The sequence below is a fragment of the Corvus kubaryi genome, unplaced genomic scaffold (genome assembly GCF_017639235.1).
Source record: "Corvus kubaryi isolate FWS band 111438036 unplaced genomic scaffold, C.kubaryi_AGA036_p1.0 split3-131, whole genome shotgun sequence".
NCBI lineage: Eukaryota > Metazoa > Chordata > Aves > Passeriformes > Corvidae > Corvus > Corvus kubaryi.
In genome coordinates this window covers 4,277,404-4,297,048 of record NW_024582083.1, presented here as the reverse complement: position 1 = coordinate 4,297,048, position 19,645 = coordinate 4,277,404, and the positions used below count along the sequence as shown (strand labels likewise).

The following is a 19,645-nucleotide window of genomic DNA, read 5'->3' as shown; positions in this document are numbered from 1 at the left end:
AATGAAAACACTGTATTACCTTGTGTACTCATACAGTGCAGGTACAATGCTATTGTACTGTCTTCTGATAGCAAGTAAAGCACCAACGTAGCCACACAAAATCAGCAACTCATTCCGAAATCTAGAAATGAACAAGTATCAATCATGAAAAACAAAAAGCATTTGCAAAAACATTAAACAAACTCATATTCACATTATAATTTTAAAACCTAATTTATCCATCCACCTTTTGTGAAGAGTATATGTTTGCTGATTATGCTTACTTTCTGTGTCATGGAACTGTTAGAACAGACTCCATCTGCTTCATATTGATCTCCATCATTAAATCTTAAATGGCATGTACAACACAATTTTTAAGCACAATCATGTAAAGTTATAAAAACAGCATCACTCAGACATTTTAATGTGATAGACCTCTAAATGTAAATAAAATTGCCCCAGATATTAGGTGAATTTCAGTTTACCAAGTTTCCACAACTTTTTTCTCCTTTTTGTTCCTCACATATATACTTGTGTAGGCATCTAGGTTCAACCATCCATCATAAAGGTGAACCAGAGCTATCCAACTATTTTAGACTTAATTCTGAGAGTGGCTGCCCAACTTTCCTTAAGACTTTGACATAAAAGTCCACATGATTTGTGATACCACTTCAGGGAACTGAAGCCAGAGCCGATCAAAGTGAAGCTCTTCACATAAAACCAACATTGATGCACACATTGTAAATGCAGTAAAATATCTTTTTTTTTCTTGCTAAACCTTCAAAATTTGGGAAAGTTCCACCTTCTATTTTCCAGACTGGGAACAAGCATGTTGCTGAATTTTTTTTTGTGTCTCTTTTCTGGTAACAAAAACAAATGATACTGACAATGTGCACTTGTAAATTCATTCCAAAAGATTCCTTTAAGGAAAGTTCCACTTTTCTAAGTCAGGAAAATATACTCACTCACTACACTTAGGCAACATTAACTGTTCAGTCGGCATGTAACTTAGAAGATCAAGATACAGAAAGACTGAATCTAAAGTCCAATCTGAGCCACAAAGTTGTTCTGTTGAAAAATAAAAAGAAAAATATCTCATGAGGCAAGTTATACAAATGACTTCTGCTTTAAAATTGTTCATCCAAATACCTACCTTTCACATATTGAATGCCAATAGGGAGAGCCTTTTCAGGTTCTGTGCTTAACAGATAGTATTTTATTGTTTCAAATATATCCCCATCTGCATGAATTGTCTCTGCCAGTCGCATACATTCTTCCACATCAGGAAGGTTACACTGGAAAACAAACATTTTGCCAGAAAGTTACTGAAATGTTCAAACACTTCTCTAAGATGCAGAGAAATACTGATGTTTGCACATAACAATAAGAAAAAACTCTCTCTGAAGGAGTCATTGAAAGACATACCTGCATAAAATGTGCATTAAGAAAGCCATCTAGACCAGAGAACAGCACTGGAGGAAAAGGTTCTGTAACTTTAATTTAAGCAGTACCAGTTTTTATTGCTAATGTTTTTGTGAAGTTTTTACTACTGTTTAGTAAGTATGCAGTCTGAGTTGCACCCTAAGGGAGTTATCAAAGCAGACCCTTCTGCTGCTGAAGAGGAAAGGGGGCATTTAAGGACATTACAGGCATAAGATATAAAACAATTTAGACTTGTACAGAAAGTTGATCTGCCAAAACATGATTAGGCTGCACATCTAGTAGGTTATAAATCATACTGACAGGTAATTCTGAAGATCATAAGCTACTTCAGAAAGTAACGTGTCAGGGAAAGAGTACACAAAGGATAGAAATAAAGAACTAAATTTATTGTACAATACTGAAAATAAAGTCAACAAAGACTAATAGAGTCAAAAAGGATATGTTACATATAAGATTGTAGAGAAAAATTCATCCATTATTTGGCCTAATGCTTTTTGAAGTTAGTAAATAAACCAATACAAAACCTTATTACCATTCAGGTAAATCCTTTTTCATTGTACCTTTTCATGCAGGTCATTTATTTCTGCTATGCATCCAGGATAAAAAGCACATAGTTTTACTAACTGCAGTTTATTATCAGGAATCATCATAAGAAGATCAACTGCTAAATCCCTGCACAAACAAAAGATGACATGTAGTTATTCTTGATGGTTTATAATAGAAGGAAACTATTTTCTCTTTTACATTCCTTTTATAAAGAAGAGTTACTGAAAAAATACTATTTCCAGAGAAGTGCAGAAGCAAGCTCAGTCTCTAAGACCATTTTTGTTCAACAAATAAGGCAACGAATTTTTCATCTTTTTGGGAAAGTAATTTGTTAATTTTCTGTTGCTTTATTTGGTTGAATTAAACAGCTGTGAAATTCTTAAGCATCAGAACCATTTCAAAGTGAATTGGAAGAATATGTGGGCAGGGATGGGAAAGGAGTGTAGGAACCATGAAATTTGAGAGAGGAAAAGATGATAATGTGGTTCTGTGTCATGAAACCATCCTCAAAATTCCAGGCTTCTAAAGCTTCATGACATCAACATAGGACATCTCTCAGTCATCCAGAACGACTTAGTGCTCATGTGATATTGAAATAGATTATATGAGAAAAGAATGCAATACCTATTTTCATCCTTCTCAAAGGAAAACTGTTTTAGCAAACTGACATTTCTGACATTTTCCTAAACTTTTTACCATTTGTTACCCTATCCTTCATGCAACAAACAGCTGAAGAGAACATGTGTAATATTAGGAAATTATTTGGAAATTGTTCTATTTAAGTTTTAAGAACTGTTTATTCTGTGACTCTTCTATTCATGCAGATGTCATGTCTCCTGTGAACCTCAAGACTGACTTGCCCCTGTGTAAGGCAAAAAATCCTACTGATTTCCTCTGGATTTTCAGAATGTGGTTCTTAGCTTAAAAATGTTCAAGTAAGCTATTATCCAGTACTTGCAACTGCTTTCTATCCCACCTTCAAGTACTAATCACAATTAAAAATTAGGAAACTTAGATTTGAAAAGCATGTGACTTTATTAAGGGAGAAAATAAGCTTAAACTTTCTCTAAAAAAAGCAAAATACCTGTATCCAAGTGATGGGAAGCTAAAAGGAAGACATTGAAACAGTATTGAACAAAATTGTATATTACTTTACAGAGAAAATATCTGATAGCAAATAATTAAACTACAACAGCAAATCTAAGGGTCAGGGCAACTGGCTTCAACAACAACAAAAAAACAGCTTTCTATTTTATGCCTTTTGACAACCTAAAGAAACTAATGCCAAAAGGTCTTTAGAAAATCTGTGATACTATTACTGTATAACAGCCACTTTTCCAAGTTACAGAAGCACTCTTTCAGAATCTAGGATATTTCACAAGTTCTTAAGCTATTTTCAAGATCACTTACTCATATGTATTAATCTTCATAAACAATTTAAACATTTTTTTAAGTGATTAGAAATTGTCTTGTCATAAAACTGAAATCCAACATTCATTTGAAAAAAACGTAATTCAAAGAAGCCCTCATAAAATGGCGTACAAATTGTGCTACCTGGAACGATTTTTAAGAATCAAACTGAAAACACTGTTGCATATAAAGATCAAAATGAGGTGTCTGAGTTTGCATATGCAGAATTCAGTATGTCATTTGACTAGCCTTTTGAATAGTGGAAAGCTGCTTTTGACAGTGTTTAGGTGTTAAATGCAAATAAAAATGTGTCCTTAAACACTCACACATTTCCTCAAGGCTGTAGATTTAGGAAAGTGCATGAATGTTTAGTTTTGACTTATTTTTTGGCTTGATTTTATATTTTAGAGCACTTCTAAAGACAGCCAACCAAAACCCAAGAAACATTCCACCAGTAACTGATTTCTGTATTAATCTATCAGGGTATATTAATCTATCCTTCTCGTATTCCTTTTGGTGTCTACAATTAAGTGCTTCACTACAGCGAAATGTTTCCAACTGATGGATATCCCTAAGCATAACAACCAGTAAAATAAAAAGGGAGCCCTTCAACTATCAGAGACCCTTGAACTCCAGCTTCCCCATACATGATCTTACGAATGCAGTGAACCAAGGGGATTATGCTGTGTGAGAATCTCTTTATTACAAAACAAAGAGATCGATGAATCTCTGATCTTTTCCTACAGAATAGAAAAAATATGCTGTAATGGCTGGCAATCAGAATCCAGGATTGCAGGGTGTTAAGTACAGCATGTGAAACCCACTGACAAATTCAGATGTGTACCTGGGCAATATGTGCTACGCCGCTTTAACATTTTCTCATCTATACCCATGTAGACTTCAGCATACACATGCCATAAGTTTACAGAAGCTTTGTGTACCTAAACATAAATGCCATACTATCACAAGCACTTATTACAGCCCTCAGATCACAGCAAGCTTTTCTTAAGGAACTGAAAAAAATATACACTATTTTTCTTAAATCCACATCCAGTGCTTCCTATTGGAGGCTACATAAAAATCACCCTCTACAATGAATGCAGGGAGATCAAAGAAGGAGCTTCAGACACTTTAAAACCCACCGATGGAGTTACCAAAATGACCCTATTAAGACTGGTGGAAAGCAGACATGCTAAACCATGGCAAAATGAAAGTCACCAGTTTCTTATCTTCGCATTTTCTACAATGCTTCATTGTCTACAGCAAGCTAAATGTTCTGTAGAGAGGAGTTCCACTATGTTTCTCTCAGGCTACCTCTAAATACATCAGCAAATATTAACTGTAGAAGAAAATCTGATCCTTAACTGTTTAAGTGCACGTTTTCTATGAAATGTTAATTATGAAACAGTTATACAGCTGCCAAGTATACCTTAGGAAGGTTTTCTGCTTTTTCATTGTTAGATAAAAAACAAGAAGTTGTATTCTTCAAAGCAAAATCACTATAATGAGGAAAAGAAAATTTATGACAGAAAGCTTCCCCTATATGCAAGAGAGAAATTACTTCTGCAGAATTAAATAGTAATCCTGTTTCATCCTTAAATCTTTTCAGCAGTCTTGTGTTCCTAATACCAATAGAAGATAATTCCTCAGACTCTTAGTTTTATATTTTTCAACCAAGTACTTAAAAATCACTTCACATATCCTACTTGGGCTACTGTTCCTTTTGACATTTTAACTCAATTCCAGCCTTACTTTTTCTGAAGCAGTTCTTGTTACTCAATATAAACTAGGACTTCATATGCTACCTATTGCCCAAGTAGCTAGGATTTTTTTCAGTGGGTTTCATACTCTGACAATGACTCCTCTCTTATTTACAATGCATACGGAATGTATTTTGAGATTAAAGCAGAACATTTGCATGCCCTGTACTTCAAAGGTCTAATACAGCAATCCTTGTTCAAGAAGCAATTTTTATTCTCCCTACCCATGGTAGTTGGATCTCTACAAAAGTTTCACAATGACACATCTTGATTGTTTTATCAGGGAGAAAAAAATAAATCTTTGGGTTAAGAAATTCTTACCATGTCATTACTGCCATATATTTTCTTGCTAGTAGTTCTAGGGCATAATGTGTTGCTTGTGCTGCACTTTCTCCTAAGACAGTACCCACACTGATTGCCAACTCCAGTTCATTTCCACGAATCAGATTTGCCATCGCAAGCTTGCTCAATGAAAAAATATCATTAAGGGACATAAGCATTTTGGGGCATTCACCATGTTAAGCATATCACATTCACTTATGAGACTTTTTACAGAAGGACAAAATATGCAATAATTAAACTCAATTATATATACTTGGGGTCTCTTGAATGAGTAAATAATTGTGTACCACGTGTTAGTAATTTTTTAAATAACTAAATAGACTTCCTTTAGCAGAATCTTCCTTTATTCAACTGAAGAGATCACATAAATACAATGCCTAAAATGCATGATAGGAATTCCATCTAATCTTAAGGACACTAGAATTCAGAGTGTGTATTTCCCCTCTCTTTCAATGAAATGAGACTCAGAACGCCAAGAAAATGAGAAGGATTGTCCTGTTCTTACTCTCTCTCAGCCACCAGAGTTACTGATAGGCATAGCAGAATGTCAGACCCTAAGAACTACACAACAACTTGAAATATGCCTATTTAGAAATACAGGCATTAACTGATTCTCAATTTCTCTCAGAACAGCTAATTGAGATGGAATTATACTTATTTGGGGGATAGAGGAGGAAAAACTTGTTAAGTCAGCAACAAAATCCAGAGAGACTGAGGAAAAGAAACAATTTGTAAAGCTACAAACAAATTAAAAAATGTAATGAAATGTTTCCTACATGTCAGTTCTATTTTTGTACTGAGGGTTGGGGGTTTTTTTCCTATTTACTTCTTCATTTAGACTGTAAATTCTTTAAGGCAGAAATTGCATCTTCTTTAGCAAAATAACTTCCAGTTCTGAATGGGTATTTTGAGTCACCATAAACAGTAACACTTAGATGTATACATCTAAGGTACTTAAGTATATTATCTAATATAACAAGATACTGTAAATACAATTCAAGATCATGCTACCTTCTGTACATGAAAGAAACCTTGAATTTAATAGAATCAAGGGAGTTTTGCTACTAAATTTAATACTATAAGGATCTAACTGCATAAATATAAACAAATCAAATACCAAATACCATTTTAGAATGTGACACATAAATTTTAAAACACATGTGAAGATGTAAAAAGAAAGTCAATGTTGGCTTTTTCATTGTTAAATTAAAAAAAATTACCTCTATATTTTCAACAGCCAGATGACAACATGCTGCAAGCACTGCACGGCCATCCTGGAAATACCAATCTGCCAGTTCTTTACTGACCCTCTGCAGGAGACTGCAAGAACAAAAAATTAATTCTGCAAGGTCACTTTAATGTTGGAGTCTTGCCTTGGGTCTTAATTTATGTGAAATTCACCACACTTGCTTCTGTACCCTAAAAGTTGCTATATTTGACTCACAGATAATGGCACTACTAGCTTGAAAAATGCAATCTGTTTGAGCTTCATCCACTACTTTTGTTGGTACATACTGAGGTGGGTCAGTTTCCCAAAGTCTACATCAGTACAGAAATGTCTCTTCAGACTGACAGAAGAAAAATTAAATATTTGGATATCCAATCTGTACCTGTAAACTCTGAACCATTATTTCTCTAATTCCTCAAAAACTGCTCATGTAAATGAAGTAACTACACAGCCTCTAAACTCCTTTTTTTACTACACCTATAACTGGATAATGTAATTCAGGTTTTGGAGCGCTGTTCTAGACAAGGAGAGCTGCATATTTGGGGTTTTTTTTATGGGCATGGACAATGAGAGTCATAGAATCACAAAATGGCTTGTGTTGGAAGGTACCTTAAAGGTCATTCTGTTCCAAGCCCCCTGCCATGGGCAGGGACACCTTCCCCCAGACCAGGTTGCACAGAGCCCCATCTAACCTGGCCTTGCACACTTCCAGGTTTGGAGCATCCTCAGCTTCTCTGGGCAACCTGTGCCAGTGCCTCACCACTCTCACAGTAAAGAATTTTTTCCTAATATCCAATCTAAACCTACTCTCTCAGTTTGATTTTTATTTAACATTATCAGAACCTTCATTGATGACAAACAGCAAAGCTTCAGGAAGAGATTATGTGTAATAATAGGGGATCACAGATACTTGTTAATGCTAAAACTTACTCTACTTACCAAAGGTTCTAAGGTAATATGCTATATATTTAAGTGCACAGGAATGCATCTTAAATATCAAGCAAGTGAAAAGGACATTTATAATTATAATACATACATATGAAAAATCCATTTTGTGCCAGGAGACAGAATAGGGAAATTAATGTAGCAACAAGTAGTTAGTAACTCTATTAACTAAGTACTAGAAGATGCAATATTTTGTTGAACTCTAAATTGCTGATGCCAAATTAAACCATTTTGCTTTATCTCCCTTAATGACTTTACACTCTGCACTAAGATGAGGTTTTACATATAAACTAGAACAACTTACTCATTATAATCATCTGTATTGTTTCCACCAGAATTTGAAGTTCTGCTTGTTGTGGAGAGTGGTAACATCTGTATATTTCCTTCACAAGCTGCCTGGAAGTGAATAAAATATAGATAAATTAATGCACAATTCAAACTGAAGATGAAATGAAATTTTTCAGTAACAACAAAAATAATCTAAGATTTATAAAAATCTTTCTAAAGCCCAGTTATAACAAAGAAACTGTTTGAATGTTTAAACTAATGAACTCATTCATAGCTAAATCTTAGCCTAGTTTTATCCAGACATACAAGAATTCTACCGAAGCAAATACTTCTTCCTTCCTACGCATTTGTGCAGGATTTTTCAGCATTTGTATATAATGGATGGTGAAGGCTACAACCTTGATTTTTACACCCCAATGAGCAAACAGCTCTGAGGGAAGGATGAAGTCCATAGACTTCCATACTTCTCAGCAGGTATACCAGAAAATCTGGGAAGGTTTGGCATATAGTGGCTTAAGGTGAACTTTCCTTCGTATCTGGTAATAATTTATTTCTAACATTAAATACAAAGAGGTCACTGTGGGTTAAAATGAAATCAGTTGACAAGGCAGTGTTTGGTCAAGGGTTGGACTCAATGATCTCGGGGGTATTTTCCAACCTAATTGATTCTATGAATTTTGGAAATTCTTTCACATGTTTTAAGATGTAGCTAGGATAACACCATTAAACCTCAGGGCTCAGTTAAAAGGGAAAGTAATTCCTGGTATTTTGTTGCTTATTATTATCTTATTAAACCTTTGAGACAAAGATTATTCTATGAATTGTAATATCTCTCTGCAATACCTCTCTTACATGAAAAATTAAGATCTTTCTGAAGCTTTAACTTGCTTTAAAGTTCAAACATTATAGCTTGTTAAATCTGTGTCAAAGTTACATTCTGTACCTTATTCAGCTATTTAGCTAAAACATACAGACAGATGATTTCTCAGCAGAAATTCAAGAGAAATGAAATCCTACATGACTTTGATGTTAAGGGGACTGACTGTTGAAAATCAGGTTGCATTTCAATTGAAACTGAACACATCAGTTTTCATAATGATCATTTGCAGTTTAGAAGAATAAGGCTTAAAATCTGTAAACATGAGTTACCTCCTTATGATTTCTGCATAAAAATTGGTCAATACCACATAGAAGTAAAGACTTGGGCATCATTATTCAGCTATTTTGCTAAAGTGAAAAGAGCTAGCCTTTTAAATTATGTCATATTCTGAGTTACAAGCTAAGAGCTAAATACATCTCCCACACTGATATATATGTAGTAATACCTGTGCAACAAGTAGAGCCTCTTTAAGCTGACCTCTTGAAGTAAAGAAAGAAACCAGTTTCTTCACATCGCCAATAGCTATACAGTATGGGATGACATCATCATTTTCTTCCTGAATTAACTGATCAGCTCTCCTAATTAAACAAATGAATAAATAAACAAGAAATATCTACATAAATGAACAATCACCAAACTTATCTATATGGTTTAGGTGTTAGATGAAGCTGTTTAAAGTTCACTGAAAACCATCTGCCTTTCCAGACTTGCAAAACGTGAATACTGCACTAAAGAGTTTATGAAGTTGCAGTTTATGTTCAACCTTTGCTTCTTGTACACAAAGTTATTGTTGAAATCCTCCCCAGCTCCATCCCAAAGCTTACTGAACAAAAAGTAACATCACTAGCATGCTGTAACAAAAGAAAACTATAACTGATATTACTATCCGTCCTTCCCACTTGTCTATGTCCTTTTATGGACTGAAGCTACAATGTGCCATAATATTTTTATTAACTTACCTTTGCATTAACTTCCTCCAATATTTCATTGATACACCAGGTGCAACTGAGAGAGCTTTGTCCCACTAGAAGAAAGAAGCAATGCATTTAACACGATAATTTTAATTTGAGAAACAGCCGTATTTTGAACTAGTGTAATTTTTCTTCCATTAAAAATAGATTTCTCAAAAGTTAAATAAGGAATGAGCTATGCTTTAGACTGCATATGTTAAAAATAATTGGAACAAGATTACTGATTTGGGGACTAGTGACCCATTTATTGCCTCCCCATCTTTGCTAGGGTAGCTGCAAATATGCAAATATGAAGGTTTTCAGAAACCTTCATATTTTATTATTCTTCAATAGTGTTCTGATATTTTACCTCTCCAAGTTCTACCATTAGCTCACAATATCGCTGAATTTGTCCTAATCTTAAATGTATTTCTGCAGCTTCTTTGAGTCTTTCTTCTTTGCTTGGTGCACCAATACCACCTCCAAACTTAGACATCTTTACTGTTGTCAGTTCTTGGGCCTTGGACTGAGGAAAAAAAAAAAAAAAAGATTAAGAAGTTTTCTGTGATGAAAACAAGTTTTCCTAAGAATGGACTATTGCCAGATATTACAGTGGAATATAAAGATTATAATTTAAGAAAAAAATTCTTTAGAGAAAAGGCTAATTGAAAGAGATTTCAATGAGATTACAGTGAACTATATTTATGATGTTAAAGTAACTGTGTTTGTGGTTTTTTGCACACATACATTTTCCTTGATTCTCTTCCTTTATTAGCTTAGGGTTGGTTTTTTTTTAAATTCTCATATATAATAGTAATTCACCCAGATGTGCCTCATAAAAATCTTGATATTTTGAAACTGAAAAAGAAATATTTATGAACATAAGCCATACAGAGCTGGAAATTGTATATATTACTATTACAATGACGTCCACATAAAGAAATAACAAAGACAGTAGGCTTAACTGGTAGACAATAGGCTCTGTGGTCTGATCTGTCATGTCCCATTAACCATATGGCCAAGAAATTACTTACATTCCCAACTACTGCAATTTTTATATTAGTTGGGGAGATAAGACTAAATTTCTTCATCTGTCAGAGTTTGAGGAACAAGCTGCAACAGAATTATACTTAACAGAAAAAATAAGCAAAGGGAGCTTTTCAAGAATTCTCAGTTGGATTCTATCATCAATGCACAATGGTGGCATTTGGCTATTCATGACTTTGCAGTACCATATATTGAAGATGGAGAATGAATTTTGAACATTCTTCACCAAAGTAAACTGCCATGTAGACCAATGGCAGCTCACAAGGATCTGGGGTTTTTTTAAACAAACTACATTAATTTTTTTCTTCAGCACTTCTATATTTTTTACATTTTCCTGCTGAAGGCTCCAATGCATCCTCTCTGTTTCCTAAAAACAGAAAAAAGACAGTTGCTCTACATCCTTACTTCATCCTGAAATGTCTAGGTGCTGCAGTGCCATTATTCAGTTTCCTAAGGAAAAGAGAGTATTAGCAGTCCTTAACAAGCAATCAGCATTACCCTACCCCCTACTTTCTCTTAAAGGTCTCAAACAAGACTCTGAGTCAGTAAGAAGGGGGGGAAATGCTTTTAATTAATGTGAACACTTCATCTAGGTCCACAGAATGACCAGCACTTACTGTAGTTACTCTAGATCAATGGGGTTATAAATGCATGAAATCATGTTGCAGGGATAAACAGACTTCTTGCACTGCACAAGTCAAGATTTAATGTCTTCTCAGGCTAACTGGCTGAGAAAACTGTTGTTTTTGACACATGGACACACAAACAGAACTCCATAGGATTAGCAGAACAGCTGCTATTATTACAGTTAACAATACTAATCATCTTTAATCACTTGAGAGTCATAAGGAATGTAGGACACGCCTAAAGAACCTGTGATTTTGCAAAATGGCATGTAACAGTAAACAACATGTGATACCTGGCAAGTATTAGCCCGGGGGCTGGCAAGAGCACTCCCTTGATCCATACCAGCAGATAATCTTTCCTCTATTTACAGTCCAGTCATTAAAGTATGGGATACTTTAGTATTCCTAAGAACTTCCTGGCAGAATGATGAATCTGCATATTCTACACAAACTGTGTATCTGGTTGCATATTCATAAATGCAGCTACTAATAAATTTATGGCCTAGTACTTAAATTTCCTATTCTCATCCAAGTCACTCTTAACCTGCATATTCATATAAATGACAGGTTCTTGCTTACCCATTCCTTCTTCCAGAGACCTGCAGAACATATTTCTGCTGACTTTCCTTCATTTTCAGACATGAATTCCCATCTGTACATCTGAACATAGCTACACACTTCATGTTTATACAATCAAATAATCTGAATTTACCAAACATAAAAGTACAGTGTATATAACAGGCAAGACAAACTTGTTTCATAGCTGAAACGGTAGTGATGATTGCTTTGCAATTTCTTTTAATTGTTTTGAAAAATGCTTTTCTAGTTAATAACTGTAACCTAGCATTTTAACACTGAGTATGCATGAAATCACACAGACAGCTACATACTATTGTAACGGAGTAGTATTGCAGTGAAGAACTAGTATTGCACAAATTTCTTTGGACTTGAAATTGCAACCTTTTGTAAAGCATTGAATGTTATTTTTAAATAGTGAAATACTACATGGACTAACAACCATTTTCACATATTGTTTGTGCTTCACTTACCATTCTAAATCTAATGAGGTGTTTCATATGCATAATTCCTTTGCAGTAGTTTTGTGGAAGCAAACTGTCATCCTGTCCTTTTATTACAGCAACCAAATCCCATAAATTTTTGCTGCCTCCTGGAGGCTAAAATTGTTAGAGAAGAAGAGTTTTATTACAGTAATGTTCAAGAGAGAAACTTGAACTTACAAAGACATTAGAAAACATTTGTCAGTCAACTCCAAGAAATACAGTTTCAGATCATTTCAATATTAGAACTTTTATTATGAAAACATGAATTAGTTCAAGATACTACAAGTTCTTCAGTCTTCTTGCAGGCAGTAAAGATACAGTAAGATCCATGAACCTATTAGGTTATGGTTAGACATAGCTGAGGGCTTGCCATTAGAGTTTTCCCTTTTGCTTTCAAAGAAATACAAGCTATCTTGTGTCTACTGCTGGCACAAACCAACAGTCAGTTGCTGGCATGCAGGAGCTGACCCAGCACTTGTTTCCCACTTTCTGTAAAGCAAAGACATGGGCCAGGTAGAAAAGAGCTTCAAGGCTTGACTGCCACAAGCTGGTTTAGTATCTTAATATTAAATCTTAAAACAGACACATATAGTAGAACTGTAATAATTTTTTAAAATAAATTTCAAGCATTTCTATTGGTCTAGCCTTTGAATCAATCCTTCTGTAGAAACAGGACAACAGTTTAACATTGAATGAGGTCTAGAAGAGAGTGAGTATTTAAAAGCTTTAAAAAATCATTAAACCTTTGACCTAAAGAAGCTTCTCTAAGAAAAACAGGTTCACAAGTTTAGAAGTCAAATTATTTCTGAGCTGGTAAAAAGCATAAAATCCTACTAGGGAAATCTCTCCCCACCCCATGCCCACCCCCTCCCCTTGCCCCCTCCGGCCTCCCCCCCCCCCCCCCCCCAAAAAAAAAAAGACTACTCTCTCTTTTTTTTGTCCATTAAAACTCTTATTAGACTCCTCATAGTTTAGCACAATACCTCATTTTCTGGACTCAAAAAGCACTGAGCATACCTGATCAAAAAAGCTTTTGTTCTTGGAAAATTCTAATATTCTTATAACAGTTTTACTCTCAAATCAACATGGGAAATCAAAATTTATAACTTCTGTAAGATAAGGAATTCCATAAATATATTTTTAACAAAAGAGAAAATGTCTAAGTTTGAAATCAAGAAAGATTGTTTCAGCATTTCTAAGTCATATACTTAAATTTAGCCAGAACTCAAAATAAATGCTTTGAATGAACTAGGTCTTTTTAGATCAGTGTTTTGACTTAAATTACAACAGTGTTTGACATGAGCTCCAGTAGTAGTAGAACCTGTAGTTCCAGGTGATTTTGTCCTTGTTCTACCTCAAGTGCAGCTCCTATGCAGGTAAGCACTCACAGGAACCCATATTTTTAACTCATTTGCACTGAGAGGCTGCAGCAATTTATAGAAAATATTACTGTGCAATGGAGAAAAGGCAATAGATGGATACTGAGGTATGCCAGATCCGGATCTACGGTTCCTAGAACATAAAGAGCAATTTGGGCACAGACACTTGGGCAGTTCAAATCTTATCAGTAATGAAGGTGTTCTTTTGATTAATTAAAAATTAAAAAGCTCTAATGCACTTTGATTAAACACATATTTTCATTTTCTTCAATAGCAAATTGCTGTCAAATTAACCTTTCCTATAGAAAATGATATTATTTCACTAATTTAACTTTGCAAAAAATTGGTTTGTTTTTTGCAAAGTTAAATTAGTGAGATTTGTTTTTCACAAGTGACAGACAATTCAATCACGGACATTTTTATATGCAGACCTATAGACCTTAAGTTCTATAAGAAATAGAACTGATTTCTGCCTATTTTCTAAGATCCCTTCAAAAAAGAGAAAAAAAATGGTGGAGAAGAAAGAAATCTCAGTTTTGGAGATTGACTTCAGAAGAGAAAGCAATGCACACTGACAACATCCTTAAGTTTGCAGAATACTTACTGAAAAATATTCTGAAAACCACCGTAGTTTTTTTCCCCGAGGATTTCCTGACAATTTTTCCAATTCTTGTTTCATATCCCTGGAAACTTTACCACATAGCAAAGGAGGAGTGCCAGGCTCCACGGCGCGATCTAACACACACAAAGAGTTATACATGAAATTAAAATAAAAAACAACCAAAGGAATAAGAGCAGTAACATAAAGAAAATGAAAACAATGGTTTATACAATTTGCTTACCTGGATTGCCGATAATATCATCCCAACATCTGTCGGTTATGATATTTATTTGTAGAGGGTTTATAAGAGGCGTCAATGACCAGAGTCTCACAGTGGAATCACGAGAGCAGGATGCCATAGTAAATGGACGACTAGGATGACATGTTAATCCTAGTAGAAAGGATATTTAAAAATGTAGTCAAGTAAGTTTATCTAATAACCTGTTTGATTAAATTACTGTATAAATTTTAAAACAGAATTTTTATTGGAATCATTTCAATACAGAAATAAAACAAAATTTAAAAAATATTACCATATACATCTGCACCATGATCATAAACTGTGTCCAAACATGTTCCATCTCTTGTATCCCAGACTCGAATTGTATAGTCCCAGCTGCCAGATATTAGAAGGTAAGGAATTTCAGGATTCCACATAAGTCCCCGTACTGGAGCTGTATGTCCACTAAGAACATTTATACAAGCATCTTGTGTATAATCCCATATCCGAACAGTACTGAAACATGATAAGAGATCAATCTCCATCAGATCACCTATTGAAATATAATTATCTCTCTACTTCAGCAATATTTTAAGCTTCAAATTTATCAGAATATTTATTTGCTTCACATCAGGGCTCAAAGATTGCAGTGAAAGGGGCTAAATCTAGCTGGTGACCAGTCGCCAGAATGCTCCTCAGTGTTCAATCCTAGGGCAAGTCCCATTCAATGTATTTTATTGACAAGAAGTTTGCTATCAGGTTGCTTCCTGTCATGAATCACTACACCATGAACTAATAGATTTTGCTTCAAGCATAAACCTCTAATGAATGCTAATGTGGAAAGCAATAGAAGCCAATACTCCAAACTTTACAAAATATCCTTTACAAAAATATCTTCTATACTCTGCAGGGAAGTGGCTTTGAATCACAGAAAAATGCTTCCTCCTGCTCACATGGACTTATGTGCTCTCCCTCAAAAGTAATGTCATCAAACCAACAAAACAGAAGTATCTAATACTCATTAAAATTCTCTGCAGATCCTACTTAAGCATACTTTTGAAAAATATCAAATAAGAGCAGGTCTTGCACCTGTTTCTTTAGACGTAATGTAAACATGTGGTATCCTTCTTGTGTTATTCGTTGCAGTAATAGTATCAGGCATTGACCCTACTCTTGGGAAAGCATTTGGAAACTTGCCCAACTACAGCAGTTGTGACAATTTTAGATAATGATCCTGCTGCCCAAATACTACATAAAGCTAAGAATAAAGCTAAAGCCTGAATCTGAACAAGGCAGAGATTTAGATTAAGTATTCACAACACCATTACAAGTAAAGATCTTAAGTTTCTCCAATACTCCTGCTTGAGGTTTAAGTTTTCTAATTGTTCAGAAATACTAACCCGTCATCAGAGCCACTGCAGAGGATTCCTTCTCTGAGAGGAGACCACCGTACATGAAACACCTTTGCAGTATGCCCAGTAAAAACTTTCAGTGGTTGATCAGAGCTGGTTGCCAAGTAGTAAACACGAACGTTTTTATCCTCGCAACCAGTAGCTATCATATCTCTGCAAAATAAAAACAGCAAAATCACAGAGATGGCCAATGTCTTTTTAAATTAAAAAAAAAAAAAAAAAGTGCAATTTTCAACTATGTTTTTAAAAAATAGCATATTTTTGCTTCTCCTTCATCTCTTCAAGATGTAGCTATTGATAATCCAATTAAATAAACTAAATCAGAAAAAAAACCTGATAAAGATCCATTAGTTGCAATGGGGAATAGTATTTGCACTGCAGTATGACCATGCACCCAATACACAACTATTAATAGACTGAATTACTATATAACTTTTTTTTTTGACACAAAGTTCTCATGTCATTTTTAGGAATTATCTACAAAATTTACATATAATCATAATGTATTTACTTGTCTGCTACATCTTCACCTTAGCAGCCATTCCAAGGACACCAGTCTAAAACCCTCGTTCCTGGTTTTGAATGTCTGTTTTTTTCTCCTACCCATTATATATTCAGCTAGATAATTTTTTTTCTCTCATCAATATTAAATGATCCTCCTTTGAAAATTAAGGAAGTTCATGGTGGTCAATGAAATATACTACTGGGAATAGAGAGCTGCTATAGGCGTATCCTACTGTGGAACAGATAACTTCAGTGTTTCACTATCACAGTGAATATCACATTCTAGATAACTTTGTGTTACTTTGCTGGTAATCAATTTAAATAGTAAATATTGTCAATTCTTTGGGTTAATTTTTACTTACTTGTTGTTTTGACTCCAGTCACAGCCAAACACTGCAGCTGGGTGTTTGTACTTGTGAAGAACATTGCCATCAATGGTTCGAATAATACTGAAACCAATTACAATGTATTATTATAAGCAAAAATACACTCTGAGTAGGCTATCCAAAATTAAGTTTTATTCTGTGCAAATAAGCCAGATAGCAAAAAGATATACACAAAGAATAGGAGAAATAGCCACAAATAATATCAGCCCCTCAATTACAACATCTAACTGGATGTTGATTGTACAACATCTAACTCTACTTCATTTTCTATGTTTCTTCAGAGTGGCTTTAAAGATATTCACCATAGTACCTCTATTGTGAAAGGATCCCCATAGCCCAAAATCAAAGTTTTAGTCATGGCTTTAAGGTACAAATAGATCTTTAGGAATTAAAAAAAAAAAAGAAGCTGATTGTTTTCTAAAATTTCTGCTCATTATGTTTGAGCTGGAATGACACAGGTAGCAGAGGAAACTAATGAAGAAGGATTTTTAAAATGTACTGAAACACAATATATGCAAAATTGGTCTCAATAGATATTCATGTGTTTTTAGAAATGAGTTATTATACTCCTGTGATAGTACACTTGTAATTACTTCATTCTAAAATAGTACTTTTTAGTCCTTGAAACAAAAAACTAAAAAACTAAAAAAAAAAAATTAAAAATTAAGACAAGCAAATTGGATGGCTTTTGAAAAGTGTCCTCTACAGATAAGAAACATAGGAAGATATTCTGGTCCAAATAAAAATCAGTACTTAGTTTTACTATTAGAGTGTCTTAGACACTATTCCTTTGAAAACATTCCTTTTTTTTTTTTCCTTAAAATCATGAAAAACATACCCTAACAAGTACAGAAGACTAATATAATTCAAGTTTTGTCCAGTAAGAAAAGTTTTATAATTAATTACTGAGAGTACTGTCAAAATTTATGGACTTGAGAAGTGCATTTAGCAATTTTTTTTTCTTCCAATAACACTCACCAAAATCCATCACTGCTGCAGGTTGCTATTCTTTTGGAATCTTTATGACTCCAGGCAATGCAGAAGATTCCATTCTTTCCATGCTTCAAAAAATGCAAAATACCTATCAATAAGAAATAATTCACCCCTTTTTCTCTCATCTATTGACTCATCTTTTTTACTTTATTCCCCTATGGGCTGCAGACCTTTTCTCCCAGTACAGTATACTGTACAAAACCACATTATAATGAGTACCCAATACAATTGGATGTTTGAGAATCCAAGTCCAAAATATCGGGAATATGGAGATAGGTAGTTGTCCTGGGGTGACTGTATGATACTGTATTCCCTATCATCTGCCCTATGCCAGACAGGAGTTCTGTGCCTTTAAAACTACTATGGGAGAGGGGAGAGAGCTGCTGGAATTCTTTCGGCGGTTTGTGTTCAAAACACAGATAAGCTCGCTGGCTTCTCCTGCCTGGCTGCTCCACTTCTGCAGCAGGGAAGGGTTACATTCCTTTTGCCCTTTAGCTAGTTTCTTGTTTGTTAGCTAAAGTACGGAGCCCTGGGACTTTGGCTTCTTCTTCTCTTCTGGACTGTTCAGCAACGCCAGAACATCATCCAGGAGGCTCTACACACCAGCCCAGAGGGGCCCATGCTGAACCCCAGCTCTGGAGAGGAGAGAGCCCCTCCCACAAAGGACTCTGAAACCAGGTTCTCTCCATAGCAAGAGGTTTTATTATTTAGCATTATTCTTTTTTCCATGCCTGCATGCTCTTTTGCTTGTTAAATAAATAACTTTTTTTCACTTTCCTCTGAGGAAAATTCTTTCTGAAGAATCTTCTGGTGGGGGAGGGTGGCTGTAACCTACTTTCTATCAGAGGACGTTCATTTCAGACATTCCTCCGAATTTATCTCAAACTGGGACAGTTGTAAAACTGCTGTAACCTTCAGGATCCAAGAGATAAAACTGGGTCAAGCTGAAGAATGAGCAATCTCTAACTATATAAACCTGAAGCTTAAATAAAGAACACTATGGACAATCAAGAGGGACCTTTGGGCCTTGGGACGACTGGTAAAGTGATGTGAAGTACAAGTTGTGTTGTCTTCTGTCCTGCCAGTTGCAGGGAATGATGGGGCAAGAAACAGGAAGATCATGCAGATGAACATCCGGATTTGATACTGGTGTTACCAGCACAGTTTTGGGGGTTTTGATCATGGGTCAGTTTATACAACACCAAGCCTGCTGGCAACAAATGGGGTCCACCTGTCTCAAAGGAGAAAAAGGACCTTAGTTCATGAGTTCATAGGGCTCACTGAGAGACCTTTAAACTAGATTGGAAAGAGGCCAGGGCCAGGCTTGCCAGAGAGAAGGTGTAGGGAAGGAGAGAACAACAGAAACCACTCTAGTAGCTTAAGGAGGCTTAAGAGGCAATACCTGGAGCAAGCACAAGCAGCCAAAGACATAATCACTAGACAGGACTATGGGACATCCCTTTGCACCTCCACTGGGATGTGGACACAGTCAAATACTTCTATAAAGTGCCTGTACCCCAGCACACACAGTATGGGGAGCAAACAGGATGAACTAGAGATCTATGTGCAGTCACAGGCCTTTGACCGCACTGTGAATACAGAGACACAGCGGGATAGCTCGAATGACTGGAATGCTGCCACGAAA

The 19,645-nt window shown here is 35.2% G+C and overlaps 1 protein-coding gene across 8 annotated transcripts in view; it reads right to left on the bottom strand.

Moving 5' to 3' along the window:
* WDR17 (WD repeat domain 17) overlaps window positions 1-19,645 on the bottom strand; it is a 58,732-nt gene that overhangs the window by 6,682 nt on the left and 32,405 nt on the right. For 6 of the 8 annotated variants that reach the window (XM_042014940.1, XM_042014941.1, XM_042014943.1 and 3 more), the window contains 18 exons: window positions 17,986-18,068; window positions 16,984-17,070; window positions 16,106-16,270; window positions 15,019-15,221; window positions 14,727-14,876; window positions 14,489-14,619; window positions 12,494-12,619; window positions 10,142-10,297; window positions 9,781-9,845; window positions 9,267-9,399; window positions 7,958-8,049; window positions 6,701-6,800; window positions 5,460-5,599; window positions 3,053-3,073; window positions 1,983-2,094; window positions 1,133-1,274; window positions 945-1,047; window positions 20-121 (listed from right to left, as the gene is read on the bottom strand). In XM_042014940.1, coding sequence (XP_041870874.1) covers window positions 20-121; window positions 945-1,047; window positions 1,133-1,274; window positions 1,983-2,094; window positions 3,053-3,073; window positions 5,460-5,599; window positions 6,701-6,800; window positions 7,958-8,049; window positions 9,267-9,399; window positions 9,781-9,845; window positions 10,142-10,297; window positions 12,494-12,619; window positions 14,489-14,619; window positions 14,727-14,876; window positions 15,019-15,221; window positions 16,106-16,270; window positions 16,984-17,070; window positions 17,986-18,068 — 2,111 coding nt within the window. The other 2 variants (XM_042014939.1, XM_042014946.1) reach the window with 2 other exon arrangements.